At 35.1% G+C, this 14496-nt stretch overlaps 1 protein-coding gene across 3 annotated transcripts in view; it reads right to left on the reverse strand.

The window, feature by feature from the left end:
* Positions 1 to 14496, reverse strand: part of EFR3A (EFR3 homolog A) — a 105887-nt gene that overhangs the window by 32324 nt on the left and 59067 nt on the right. For all 3 annotated transcript variants that reach the window (XM_041768894.1, XM_041768895.1, XM_041768896.1), the window contains 6 exons: positions 12067 to 12202; positions 11188 to 11355; positions 6249 to 6363; positions 5012 to 5063; positions 2105 to 2277; positions 1378 to 1453 (listed from right to left, as the gene is read on the reverse strand). In XM_041768894.1, the coding sequence (XP_041624828.1) occupies positions 1378 to 1453; positions 2105 to 2277; positions 5012 to 5063; positions 6249 to 6363; positions 11188 to 11355; positions 12067 to 12202 (720 nt within the window). The remainder of the gene's footprint in view (positions 1 to 1377; positions 1454 to 2104; positions 2278 to 5011; positions 5064 to 6248; positions 6364 to 11187; positions 11356 to 12066; positions 12203 to 14496) is intronic.

Raw genomic sequence — 14496 nt, forward strand, 5'->3', positions numbered from 1 at the left:
AAATGAATATAGTCCCCAAATTCTCCTTAATGTCATTATATAAAGTCAAAGCCTAAATGTTAGTGAGTTTTCAAAATCCATTCTATTACTCATGATTAAAAGTTCTTCCATTATGAGAAACAACTTCTTTCATTAACTGGATAAATAAGGAAATATTGAAAAAGCAAAAGTTGGAAAGAGCTAATGCCTCTGGCCCTATTTATTAGCTACTGTTTTCATACACAATATAGCCAACTTTAAAGAATTATTTTACTTATATTAATTCAGTAACTGTTATTTTATAATTCAATTTTCAAATAAATTTCCTAAACTGTGGGGACATTAACTTGAAACACAGAAATCAATAGTAATAGAGCAAAATAAAAGATACTGACAGGGACAAAGCATGGTTTAGAAATGAGCCAAAGAACATGGATTATAGATATCTGCACCTATCTTCCTATGGGGCTCTCTGCTTGTTGTTCCCTACACTTCTAAAGACCCAGGCTCACTTATCTACCAAGACTGGGATTATCATGAGGCCAGTTGGCAAGTGTGTCATAGATACTGCTGTGCATCTCAAAGTTGAGCTCGGAATCTTTCAAATAGGGACACCTTGGTGGCTCAATGGTTGAGCGTCTGCCTTTGGCTCAGGGCGTGATCCCAGTTTGGGGATTGAGTCCCACATCAGGGTCCGTATGAGGATCCTGCTTCTCCCTCTGCCTACGTCTCTGCCTCTCTCTCTCTCTGTGTCTCTCACAAATAAATAAAATCTTAAAAAAAAAAAAAAAAAAGAATCTGGCAAATACTAAGTGCTTAAGCTTTGAATGAAGAATATGCAGAAAGATTATACAATATGCTAAATAACTTTAGGTGTTGTGATTTTCTAAATTCAGCTACTTGCCAACAGACATATCAAATTCAACTGACCATAATGGAAATCTAGGTACATATTACTTTTAAGGGCAGAGATCTGCCTATCTGATCTTTATATCCCAAATAATGCACAGAGCAATGCCAAATACACTGTAAAAAACATAAAACACTCATTATATTTATTTATTCACTGGTGATAAGTATTTTCAAAAACATGAAGCCATTAAAAGTGGAATCAGTGTGTGTGCCTAGGGTGGAGAAGAGTACAGACAGAAATTACAGGGAAACATTTTACTCAAAGCAAGAATTTAGAACTATTGCAGCATCCACCAATGCTTAAACACAGGCTGGAAGAGACACCATCAAGAATGTTATGGTAATATGGAAAGCTAAAGATGGTAGCTTGAGATTTCCAACTCCAGAATCCAATGGCTTCTTTTTAAGGTCACAGATCAATATAAAACTAACAATTCAAACAGCTATAACTTCTATCATGCATTATTTTTAAGAAAATAATCTTACCTTTTTCATGAAACTTGTGTCTTGTCTACAAATTTTTTCTCTTTTTATCTTTAGGTCAGCTACATCTGGTATTATTCTAGAGACAATATATAATTTTTAATGAACAATACATTTAGTACATATCATGTCTTCTTAGGCAAATTATAATTATACTTAGGAATTTGAACTATTTATATTTAACACATTTCAATAAGCATTTGAAGTAATCCTATATGTAATGATACTATTGAATTACCAGGCTCAATTAAGGGGAATTTCATAAATTCATCTTGACTCCTTGTCATTCCTAAGTTTAAAGCAAAACCAAAATAAAATTCATGTAACTAGTGACTACTAGATGAGATCTCTGAAAGTACATTAAAAGACCTTCGAACATTTGCTATCTTAAAATATAATAATTAAATTGTCTCAGTACCAATTAAATGAAACTTTGAATAAAACTTAAAAATCTGAGGGATGCCTGGGTGGCTCAGTGGTTGAGCATCTGCCTCCTCCAGCTCAGGCCATGGACTCTGGGATCGAGTACTACATCAGGCTCCCCTTGAGGAGCCTGCTTCTTCCTCTGCCTATGTCTCTGCTTCTCTCTGTGTGTCTCTCATGAATAAATAAATAAAATCTTTAAAAAAAAACCCAAATCTGAAATTTAAAAAAATCATAATACTTGAATACATTAATGTGGGAATTTAAAAAACATTATCATTAAGCCTATTTCAAAATGGCCCAATACCTGATCCCTCGAAGTTTTGCCCTATTGTCATGGCGATCCATGAGATTATGCATTACTTCCAAGACTAACTGTCTCAGTTCATAGTCTTCCATGAGGGATGGTGATAACAAAGGATCCAGAAAAGATCCAGGCAGTGCAGTAACAATTGTTTTTGCTTTGTATCCAGAGGTTACCTGATTTTTGGGAAGAAAAAGAAAGAAACAAAAAACCTCTGTCATGAGTCCTTCTTCGGTAAAATTTTTTAAACTGTTTTATAAAATCCATAAATTTAGGGAAACAGCAAGTATGAACATAAGTCTGAATGAAAAACAAAAAGGATATTTATAAGGTAATGAGGATTTTGGGGTGCCTGGGTAACACAGGTGGTTAAGTGTCGGACTCTTGGTTTCTGCTCAGGTCATGATCTCAGGGTCATGTGATCAAGCTCCATGCTCAGCGTGGAATCTGCTTAAGAGTCTCTTCTTCCTCTCCTGCCCCCTCCCACCGTGGTCTCTCTCTAAAAAAGTAATGAGGATTTTAGTGACTTTATAAAAACATAATAAGAATAATAAAATTAATAAAAGCATGTGCCATGTGCCAGACACAAGTCTAAGCACTGTATGAGTATTAATTTCCTCTTCGCCACATCTCTAGGACAGAGGCATCAATATGTCCCCATTTTGTTAACAGAAAACAGGCTCAGAATGGTCAAGAATCTGTGAGATGGGGGATCCCTGGGTGGCGCAGCAGTTTGGCGCCTGCCTTTGGCCCAGGGGGCGATCCTGGAGACCCGGGATCGAATCCCACATCGGGCTCCAAGTGCATGGAGCCTGCTTCTCCCTCTGCCTATGTCTCTGCCTCTCTCTCTCTCTCTCTCTGTGACTATCATAAATAAATATTTAAAAAAAAAAAAAAAAAAAGAATCTGTGAGATGGTAGTCAGTACTAAGTGGATACAAGGTATTATTAGGTAGCAAATAGTACAAGTATGAATGGTAATTTTAAATTGTCAAATTATTCTTTTATTTTAAAATAAGCAGTTTAGGTTAATAGGAATACATTTTTATTTTGGAAAGATTTATTTTATTACTTGATTTGACATTTCTGAAAGTATGCCTATATTCTGAATTTAAAGCTTTTAAAGAGCACATACTGGATGCTCTTTAAAATGCTATTAAACATTTTAACTATATCATACAGACATCCATTCAGGTGACTCTGGTACAATTAGGATTAGAGACAAGATGATTTACTCAGGGTATTTGTTTAATTAAAAGGCTTAGAAACAAAGAAATTTCAGGTGGGAAGTCTCTATTTATATTCAGGATTACAAATGATTATGAGCATTTGTATTTGGGCACTTATTATAGGATGGAGGTGATTTTACAAATGGTCAAGGAATTTGGTAGGACAACTGTTGCTCGCCTAGAAGAATTAAAAACATATTCAAGTCTCACACCACATACAAAAATAAACTTCAAATACCTAGTTATGGGAAGCCAAATTTTAAAAACTTCTGTTAAAAAAAATAAACAGAATGTGTTCATATTTTAAGAGTAGGCAAAAGTTCTTAAACAAGGTACAAATAAAAAAGCACAAAACACATACAAAAGGATTGATAGATCTGGCTATATTAGATTTAAAACTCATATATGGCAAGTACCACAACCAGAGTTAAAAATGAAACATACGAGATATTTCTGTACTAATCCCTAGCAATAAAATATGTATTTAAAAAAGGGATCAGGACACCTGGGTGGCTCAGTGGCTGAGCGTCTGCCTTTGGCTCAGGGTGTGGTCCCGGGGTCCTGGGATTGAGTTCCATATCAGGCTCCCTGCAGGGAGCTTGCTTCTCCTTCTGCCTGTGTCTCTCTGCCTCTCTCTCTGTGTCTCATGAATAAATAAAATCTTTTAAAAAAAGGGGGGAGGGATCATGTACAGTACAGATTTCCTAAAACAAATTTAAAAGATAAAGATTTGGAAAGGGGGGATCCCTGGGTGGCTCAGCGGTTTGGCACCTGCCTTTGGCCCAGGGCGCGATCCTGGAGTCCGGGGATCGAGTCCCGCATCAGGCTCCTGGCTTGGAGCCTGCTTCTCCCTCTGTCTGTGTCTCTGCCTCTGTCTATCATGAATAAATAAATAAAGTCTTAAAAAAAAAAAAAAAGATTTGGAAAGGACACACATTCCAAATAATCAGCTCCTACTTTGTTCTTGGCATTATACTAGATAGAGTTAAATCAAAGATGAAAATAAGGGGCACACAGGGCTCAGTTGGTTAAGCATCTGCCTTCAGTTCAAGTCATGATCCCAGGGTCCTGGAATAGAGCCCCAACATGGGGTCAGGGGGGAGGTTCCTGCTCAGCAGGGAGCCTGCTTCTCCGTCTCCCTTTGACCCTCTGACTCATGCTCTTGCTCTTTCTCAAATGAATTAAAAAATCTTTTTAAAAAAGATGAAAATAATCATAACTAGAAGTCATCACATTTTAAATATGCTGTTCCTTTTTAGCTCTTCATAGCTGAATTATTTTCCAAATGAGAAATCATTATTTGGTGAGTATATGAAGGAATTAGCATGATTTGTACAAAGAACATGGTTTCACATCCAAGTTCTTGTCTTCAGCTTATTGTCCTTGGAGAACCTCTTTCACTCCTCCTACTCCAAGTCTCTGAGCCCAGACATCTTCGTGTGTATAAAAACACAATACTTGCTATCTTCTGTATGTTTTATCATTATGAAGATAAATAAGATGACAGGAGATGTGAGGAATAAACAGTAATACAATAACAATTTAAGTATATAAGCCATAGAAAAAAACTAACCATAAGCAGTATTTTACAGTATAAGAGAAAAGTGGATAACGTGAAGCTATTTTTTCAACCTCTTCAATGATGTTAAGTGTATATTCTTCACTTATTTTAAAGGCCTTACCATAAGTAAAGATCTCAGCAACATTATCTGAATCCGCCTGGTTCCCAAATCCCTAAGATACACAAAATACTGGTATTATCTTATTAGTAGTAATTCAAATTGACATTATTTCATTTACTTATATTACCTAATTTTAAAACTCTATTCATTTTGATTAAATACATTGTTTCCAAACCAGCTAAAGTCATGACTCACTTTATACTCATCAATTTCATATGAATTAAAGAGTTCTATGTAGAAAACAAAAAATTCAGAAAAAAAATTAAAAAGCTACTGGCTCTCAAAACAGTACAAATGATGTGAAAATTCAATAATTCAATCGATTACATGAACACACAATGAAACAACCCCAATTAAAAGACACTGCAAATCTGAGAATATACTTACCATGAATATAAATGGCAAACATAATATCTATTTAACATGTATCAATAAGCAGTTATGAACAGATAATTTTTAAAAAGCTAACAAATGGAAAAAGGTTATCTAATTAGTGGTCAAAGAAATATAAATTAAATAAGACTATCATTTCTTTATTAAATTAAAAACTCACAAATATCTCCAAACTAAAGCTTTAGCATGTTGTAAAATCAAATCAAACTATAAAATGAACCCAAAAAATATGTTCTTTAAAAATCACTTTCAGTTCTAGAATTCAAAGAGTAAGTCAACATTTGACAAAACTGACATTCATCTTTAAAATCTTTATAAGAAACTTGAAGCCGTACCACATATTATGTATGTATATAGACAACGTCCAGGATAAATTAACCTTCAACCTAGTTAATGTAAGACACAGAAAATTTGAGAATTTATGATATACTGAAAACTGATTCTGAAAACTGATTGTATAAAATCAGGCAATGGTAATACAACTGCTTAGCAATCTGGGCAGCCCCGGTGGCGCAGCGGTCTAGCGCTGCCTGCAGCCCGGGGTGTGATCCTGGAGACCCAGGATCGAGTCCCACATCAGGCTTCCTGCGTGGAGCCTGCTTCTCCCTCTGCCTGTGTCTCTGCCTCTCTCTTCGCTCTCTCTGAATGAATAAATAAATCTTTAAAAAACAAACAAACAAAAAAAACCCAACTGCTTAGCAATCTAGTGCCACAAAAATAATGTTTTCCATAGGATTTTTATGATGATTTAAAAAAAAAATTTTATAACATTAAGATGAAATTTAGCCCAAGATGATATTAAAATTTATAGTTTGAGAACATAGGGAAAACTACATACGCATACCCTAGTTGACTGATATCCAAAGTATGGGTGGATGTTCCAAAAACAGGTACTTTCCCCATAATGAACATCATGATTTCTGACCTCTGATAATCTGGTAGGTTACTTCCAAAAAATCCTATGAAAATATTAAGATAAAGTTAAGATAAATTTTACTAATTAAAATGGTTATTTTTCCATAACACAAAACCGTAATATATATTAACCAAAGCTTTCAATATGTGGTAAAACAATGTCTTTAAGTCATATATATTACTCTAAAGTCCTTTTCTGTTCTCCCTTCTTGCCACTTGCTCTGCCGGCTGTGTGCTCCCCTGTGCCCATTGTAGCCATGCCTCACGGAATTGAAGAAATCAAGGACTTTCTGCTCATGGCCAGGCAAAAGGATGCAATATCCATCAAGATCAAGAAAAGTAAAGATAACATGAAATGTAAAGTTCAATGCAGCAGACACCTTTATACCTCAGCCATCACAAAGAGAAACTGAAGCAGTCCCTGCCTTCAGGTTTGGGGTGAAGGAGCTGAAATGAACTTGGCACGCTGATTTGAACTGCATTAAAATTTTAAAAATAAAAAAAAAAAACCTTTTAAGGTACTCTAATTTCTTTTGTTCATAATCATTTACTCATGTATAGTGTAAGATGTGTATAACAGACTAACACATAAAACAGTAAACGTCTAAAAAAGTATTTTGCATATGGTTTATGATGGTAAACCATCATCAATTTGAGTTGGACTTTTAGAAAACAGAAAAAAAAACTTCTGGTAGTGTTTCTTAAGAAACTCTTGTTCATATATTGTGAGCCTAAATTCTTGTTCTGGTAAGAAAGTCAGTAATGAGGCCAAATTTTGGTGAAGAAATCAATAATTAGGTCACAATACTTTGGCTTCCTACAATTGCTAAAATGCTGTAGAATATCATTACAATGAGCCAGGTTTACAATCTACCCAGTGGGTTAATTCAATATATATAATTCAACTAACACACACAGACACACACACAAAATCCCACAAAATGTTATTTACTTGTCATTTTTCTCATGTACTCTTACATCTTGTGGATATTAAATGTATTTGCTGCAGTTTTTTACTTCTTAGTCTAGAAGACTTAAAACATTTAATTATCACTTACTCAAACTTCAAACTTTGTTGTTTCATTGAAAAATCAGAACAGGTACTGAATCATGCTGGTTTTGTTCATTTCTCAAAATGCAACATAATCATTACAAAAACTTCATTTTCAATGCTTATTTAAGAATAAATTAGTTTTTCAATTTAACTCTTCAGCTTTTATTATAGGACTGAATAATCTATGCAAACTAAAATTGTTCTATTTATCATCTGATTAGATCTGGGGATAAAAGTCATTTCCTATTATCACACACTTCAGCAAGCAAAAAACTCATGATCTTAACATTGTGCAATCCACATAAAGTATATTATTCTAACACTTCAGGAGCACTATCTATGGTGTTAAGAAACTATTTTGTATTTGGATCCTCACAATAACCATATGAGTCTAGGAACTACTTCTTATTAACCTCAGTTACCTCTTGTGGGAATGAGGATTAGAGAGGGTAAGAACTCAAAACAAAAAACTAGACAGCTGGCAGCCCTGAGGGTTCAGCGGTTTAGTGCTGCCTTCAGCCCAGGAAGTGATCCTGGAGACCCAGGACTGAGTCCCATGTCAGGCTCCCTGCGTAGAGCCTGCTTCTCCCTCTGCCTATGTCTCAGTCTCTCTCTCTCTCTCTCTCTCTCTCTCTGTGTGTGTGTTTCTCATGAATAAATAAATAAAATCTTTAAAAAAAAAACAAAAAACAAAACTACACAGCTAACAGTAAGGCCTGACGTGTGGGTTATTCATTTCCAAAGCCTATGTTATCATTATTCTCTCTTTCCTCCCTGTAAGGTACTTTTAACTTTCCAAGAACCCAATTAGATACGTTGCTAATCATGCAAAACTAGACATGGATTTTCTGTTCCAAGCAAGCCAGTCATTACCATGAGGGCATCAAGTTTCCAACATAATCAACTGTGAGGAGAGTCCTGAAAGGAATTCATTTTCTGAACCCACTATTTGTGTTTGAACCACTGGGTGGAAGTGCTGAGGAGCCCCACCTAATCCCCAACTGGAAAGAACACTGCATGGAGCTAGGTTCTTGATCACTGTAAAAAAAAAAAAAAAAAAAAAAAAAAGAATTTGCCGCCAGCCTCGTATCTTCAAGTGCCAAAGGCACAGCAGCTCTGCTCCCTAGTCCAACAGCAATATCCACACAACCTGGTAACTAAGTATTGAAAACTTCTAAAAGAAAATATTGAGGAAATCAGAAATCCGATTAAACAAAAATCTTACTGTGCCACACTGCACTTCTTTTCTCTCATTTTAATTTCCACATGTTATTTTGAATGTGTTATGTCACAGAAATATTGCTTGAGTTTACTGCATATATATTTCATAATAAAATACTTGAAAAAATAAGTATTCTGGAGTGAAAGAGCAACAGTGAATTCACTGGAATTCACTAAAGCAATTTAATTCTGTGAAGACAGGAAGAGCTGATTTATTATCTTAAAATATCACAGAAAATCCATAAATCCAAATAAATTTAAGAATCACCATAAAAGTTACATTTACCATTTACTATACACTGATCTAATTGGTTTAAGAATACCAAAAATATCTCTGCTGTACTGAGATTCCATGGTAATACTGGACTTCATTATGTTTTGTCTTTTCACTCCAAAATCTTAAGCACCTATTATGTTTTACTGTGCTGAATAAGACACACCTGGGCCTTTGCCCTCATGAGGATAATTTCTGCACACATAAGATCATACCTAGGTAAAGTAGAGGTATAGCACTAAGCAGATAAACTACCTGCATCACAAAATCCTAGTATGGGGCCTGCTACATACACATTCAATATGTAAGTGCTGAAAGCTGGATACATAATGCATATATGCATATCCATAAAACTTCAGAAAGAAGATAAAAAAGAAACTTTGTATTACATATTCCAAAGGACTACTTAAATAAGTAGCCCCCATACAGAAAAATTATCCAGATAAAAGATATAAACTGGGCTCCAAAATAAAATATGACTTTATTTTTAGCAGAAACTATTAGCAACCATTAGAAATTAGGCACTAAACCCCAGGGATACAACTCAATTTTGAAATTATTACAGAAATCACGTAGTGACACTAAAATGTGATCTGGGTATTCTAAAGATATTAGGAGGGGAAGGTTAAAGGAGAATAGGAGTGTGCTTACTTAAATTTGATTAAATTTATATTTTACTTTAATACAGTCAAATCACTCTATTTTCCAAAAAAAAAAAAATTCTTTTTTTTAAAGGAAGTTCTTTACACTTTTACTGTACTTTAGTCATGTTTTTAAGAAAAAAAAAAAAATGAAATTAAAGCCGAAGGCATCGGTACCCATAACTTGGTTTCTAATATCATTCCCCAGTAAAAGAAACCAGAGCACTTTGAGAAATGACGGATCCCATGGCTACAGCAGGAAATATAAAATGAGCCTGAAACAGCTTAAACCAGTAAGGCTATGCTCAAAAGAAATGGAGAAAAGTTACAAAGACATGGAAGATGGGAGTTCCAACTGGCCAAATCTAAGACAAAATCAGCACCAAACTAAAACAATAAATACAGAATGAATTATGAAGCATGAAAATATAAATCCGTAAGCTCATGCCAATAATAAAGATATAAATACCCGCATTCCTACATACATACACAGGGAAGAAAAAGGGATTCCTGCTCACCGCAGAACACTGAGTGCCACCTGACAGCTGTAGAGGGAGTGCGGAATTTGAAAACCATCCATTTGCAACATGACAGTAAAGACAGGTTCAGGTAAGAATTATGAATGGTTACTAAATTCACGGGGAGGTTTGGGTGAAGAGCAGAATATCCACATGGTCTAAAAGCACATCCTCAAAGATGGCTTATTGTTCATAAGGATAAAAACTGAAACCGTACAACAGAGAAACAGAACACTTGGATCAAAATTCACATCACCAATGAGAAGCAAAAGTACACTGTGTACCTCTCTGTATGCAATCATCAAAGAACCTTATCCTTTATGTAGCATTCAGCCAGGAATGAGCAAACACCAGACAAACCCAAAAGAGGAAAACTTTTTGGATGGGGGTGGTATGCTCTTAAAAACCCCCGTATCAGTACTTGACGGGATGAGCACTGGGTGTTATTCTATATGTTGGCAAATTGAACACCAATAAAAAATAAATTTATAAAAAAAAAACAAAAAAACTGTATCATAACTGAAAAGAACTTAAGACTAAAGGAACTTAAGTATTACAACTAAATGCAATTTATGATCCTAGACTGAATCCTGGACATAAGGAAAAAGATGCTCTAAAAAAAAAAATATTAGGTCAAATGACAAAACTACAATATGGAAGTCTGATTCATGTACTATGTCAATGTTAAATTCATGGATGTTGGTAAGTATATTCTGGTTACATAAGAAAGAATCTTATTCTTTGGAAAAATACTCTATGGTAAGAGACCATGATGCATATGCACTTAGTGTCTTAGTGGTTTAGGGAAAAATGAGGATGTATTTATGTATCTCTGTGTGTGTGTGTATAATGTATATATATGTACACATAATGTACACACAAATATACATACATGCACACATGGAGAAATGGAGAGAGGGAAGGAGGGAAAGAGACAACATAAATGATAAAATAAATGGCATACAGGATTAAGAGATGAATCTGGTGAAGGATATACAGTGTTCTTTGTCCTATTATGTTTATTTTTGGAATGTAAGTTTTTTAAAAGTCTAAAGCTACAATTCACTTTTGATTAATGCACTGTTAGAGACAAATATCTTTCAGTGAGAGCTTTTTAATCACTGTTTTACATAAAGTTTTGAAAAGTGAAATGTACTCACCTATTGTTTGGATGATAGCATTCTGCACAATCTTCTCATCATTGTCTTTGGAACTTGAGTTTAAGCTGGCACTGCCTACAGATCCCCCCTGTAAATCATTTGCTTCAAATTCAACACTGAGACGCAGATGCTTCAGGAGGGTGTTAAAGACTTCCAGCACTGTGGGTCCTGTAAATGAACACTAATGTGAGCTTTTCCAGTATTATACACTCAAAACCAATTCCTCCACACTACCACACATTCTAGCCAAATAAGCGATGTATTATTTTGCTCTTACCAACCCACTTTCCATGCCTGGTTTGCACTCTGGTTTTCTTATGATATGCAAGCAAATTCTGCCCTGAATTACAGCATTTGATAGAAATAATAACATTTGGATCTATATCCTCCCAAATGTCTAGCACATAACTGGTTTTCAAGTTCTTTATTAGAAAAAAGGAGGGGGACCCCTGGGTGGCTCAGTGGTTGAGCATCTGCCTTCAGCTCAGGTCATGATCCCCAGGGTCCTGGGATTGAGTCCCGCATCGGGCTCCCCGCAGGGAACCTGCTTCTCTCTCTGCCTATGTCTCTACCCCTCTCTCTCTGTGTCTCTAATGAATAAATGAATAAAATTAAAATAAAAAAAAAAAAAAGAAAAGAAAAAAGGAGGAAGGGGAGACTGACATAGAGGAAAGGCTTAAGTGTGCATTAAAGAAGTCTGAGAGTCATCAAGGGAGCCCAAAATTTCAAGAGAAATTATAGCACATTTAAAAACATTAAAGTATTTTTAAAGAGTTTTCTATACACTGCTGTATCTACTGAAAAAAAATCTACAATAGATTAATGCATTAATTTTTTTGTTTTAGGTTTCTTCGTTTTGTTTTCTTTGCTGACACTCACCTATGGAACCCTTAGCAGCAATGGCAACAGCCTCTAATAGAACCTGGATGATACCTGCTCGAACCCGTGGAGAATCTTTTTTACGAGCATCAAGGTGTCCTAGGATCTCCTGAATTACATGGTGAGAATACTGAGCCTAAAAGAAGCAAAACAGTACACAAAGATGTACGAATAGTTATATGCATACTGACAGAATTCCTAAGAAGGGAAAATCGTATGTCCCTTAAATGTCCAACTGCCGGAGACGTATACTCATGTCACAGAAAAATATGTAGCCATTAAAAAACGCTTTTCAAGAATAAACTGGTATATTAGAAAATATTTATAATACCCTGTATGAAAAAAGTTGCAAAATACTATGATTAACGAAATTTAATCAGTTCTTTAAAACAATATATAGGACTAGAATTATATACACCTAAATATTGACAGTGCCCAGGATTCATACCAAGTTTTTATTCTCTTCACACTTCTCTGTAATTTCAAAGAACATTTATATACTCTTATAATTTGATAATAGGACAAATATTTAAAATAAACAGATTATGATATTTACAGCACTTCTCTCTTACCCAAACTAGATAAATATTATTTCTCATTATGGATACCTAACAATGCTAAACAGTCAAAACTCCCATCTCATCAAAAGCCACTATGAAAATGAAAATGTTATCAGTGTATACCTGATCAAATTTAAATCAAGGAAATATTGGAAGATTTGCAATTTTACAAAGGCAATTTTATCATAAATAAATTTGATCAATCACAATGAATGATATTGAGGCCTAAATCTAAAATAAGATAGCTAGAAAATGTTTACTACAAGGAATATTTTCTTACTTCTTTTTTTTTAAGAGAGTAGCAAAGTTTTGGTTGTTGTTGTTTTTTTTAAACTAGTAACTACACCCAGAAGTCATGAGTGGGTCTACTACTAGGCTGTAAAAAAACAAAAACAAACAAAATGGGCTATGGCCCTGAATCTCCATGTCTGTGTTTGCTTGCCCTCAGGCCCCACCGCTCTGTTTTCACACTGGTGACTTTTCTATCCTTTGGAATGGGTTGTTTTATGTCAAAAGCAGTGTCCAACACATAATGGCTACTCTGCTCAAAAGCAAAAAGAATCTCCCTCCACCTCTATCAACATAACCAAATTTGCCATCAAGTATTTCTGGTATTTATCACAATACATCTACTTTTATAACAACCCAAGGTAAACATTTTCACATTTACTTTCTGTAACATAAAAAGAGATGAATCCCAGACAGACACACACATACACAAAACCTGAAACGGAACTTCTTCCCAAGAAAGCTGTATGCTTCTCATGCATGAGCCTCATGGTAGGGTCTGTCTTACAAATACAATGGCAATTTGACTTATTGTCTAAACCAGGACACTTCAGAGAGTGAGTATTAATAACTACATAAAGCAGGGGTATCCTAAGCAAAGCATAGCACCTGTCCACAAGAGCTCAAGAATTCCACCCTGGATGAAAAAAGTGTATGGAGTGATAGGAACAAAACTACAATGATGTTAATTATACTAAACACTGAAAGTTCCTCACGCAGTTTTACTGAGCTACTGTGTACGCATGGTAAAACTCACCCTCACACTGAAGTTTAGAGCAATATTGTTGGATGTGTAGCCTTTAAGAAGCAACATAATAGGGTGGTTATTTGAATATAAGCCTTGGAGTCATATTTGCCCAAATTCAAATTTGGGCTGCATCATTTAATAGCTTAATAGAGTACAGCTTAAGAGAGAATTACTTAACTTCTCTAAACCTCAGTTTTCCTCATCTACAATATTTAGAAAATAAAAACAGTTACTTCATAGAATCGTTGTGACACTTACATGAGTTCATTTGTGAAAGGAACCTAAAATTGTACCTACTACAGGAAACGTGTTCAATTTAGCCATTATTACTTACTCTTTAATTGGTGACTCCTGGAATAATATGTTACTGCAACATTAAACAAACAAAAATGACAACAGAAGAACACATTTGATTCAGAAGCAGGTGCCAGGCACTCTTCTACCCTCTGTATATGTAGTATCACATTTTATCCACACCAGCAGTTCCACTGTGCACTTCCCAGTGCAAATGAGGCAGGTTTTTAATTTTAAGTTCAGTAATTTGTAAAAGATCACGCAGAAACTCTAAGGGAGGGCCTAGCTGTGAATCCTAACCCAACCTCAGAGCCCAGCTCTTAAACACAACACCTTATTACCTTCAACAAATCAATTTAGCACAAAGGATGAGCTTTAAATATTTTCCCTTTACCACAAATGCCCTATTATATTTGAAACTACCTGAAATTATGTCTATGTAACCCCTTAGGGATATAAATCCTGGTCAGGCTAGCTAGCTTAATGTGCTGAGAGAGGAAGAAATGTTACTTCAGAATGATTCCCATAAACAATTTTATG

This window comes from Vulpes lagopus, chromosome 9 (genome assembly GCF_018345385.1).
Source record: "Vulpes lagopus strain Blue_001 chromosome 9, ASM1834538v1, whole genome shotgun sequence".
In the NCBI taxonomy this organism is placed as follows: Eukaryota; Metazoa; Chordata; class Mammalia; order Carnivora; family Canidae; genus Vulpes; species Vulpes lagopus.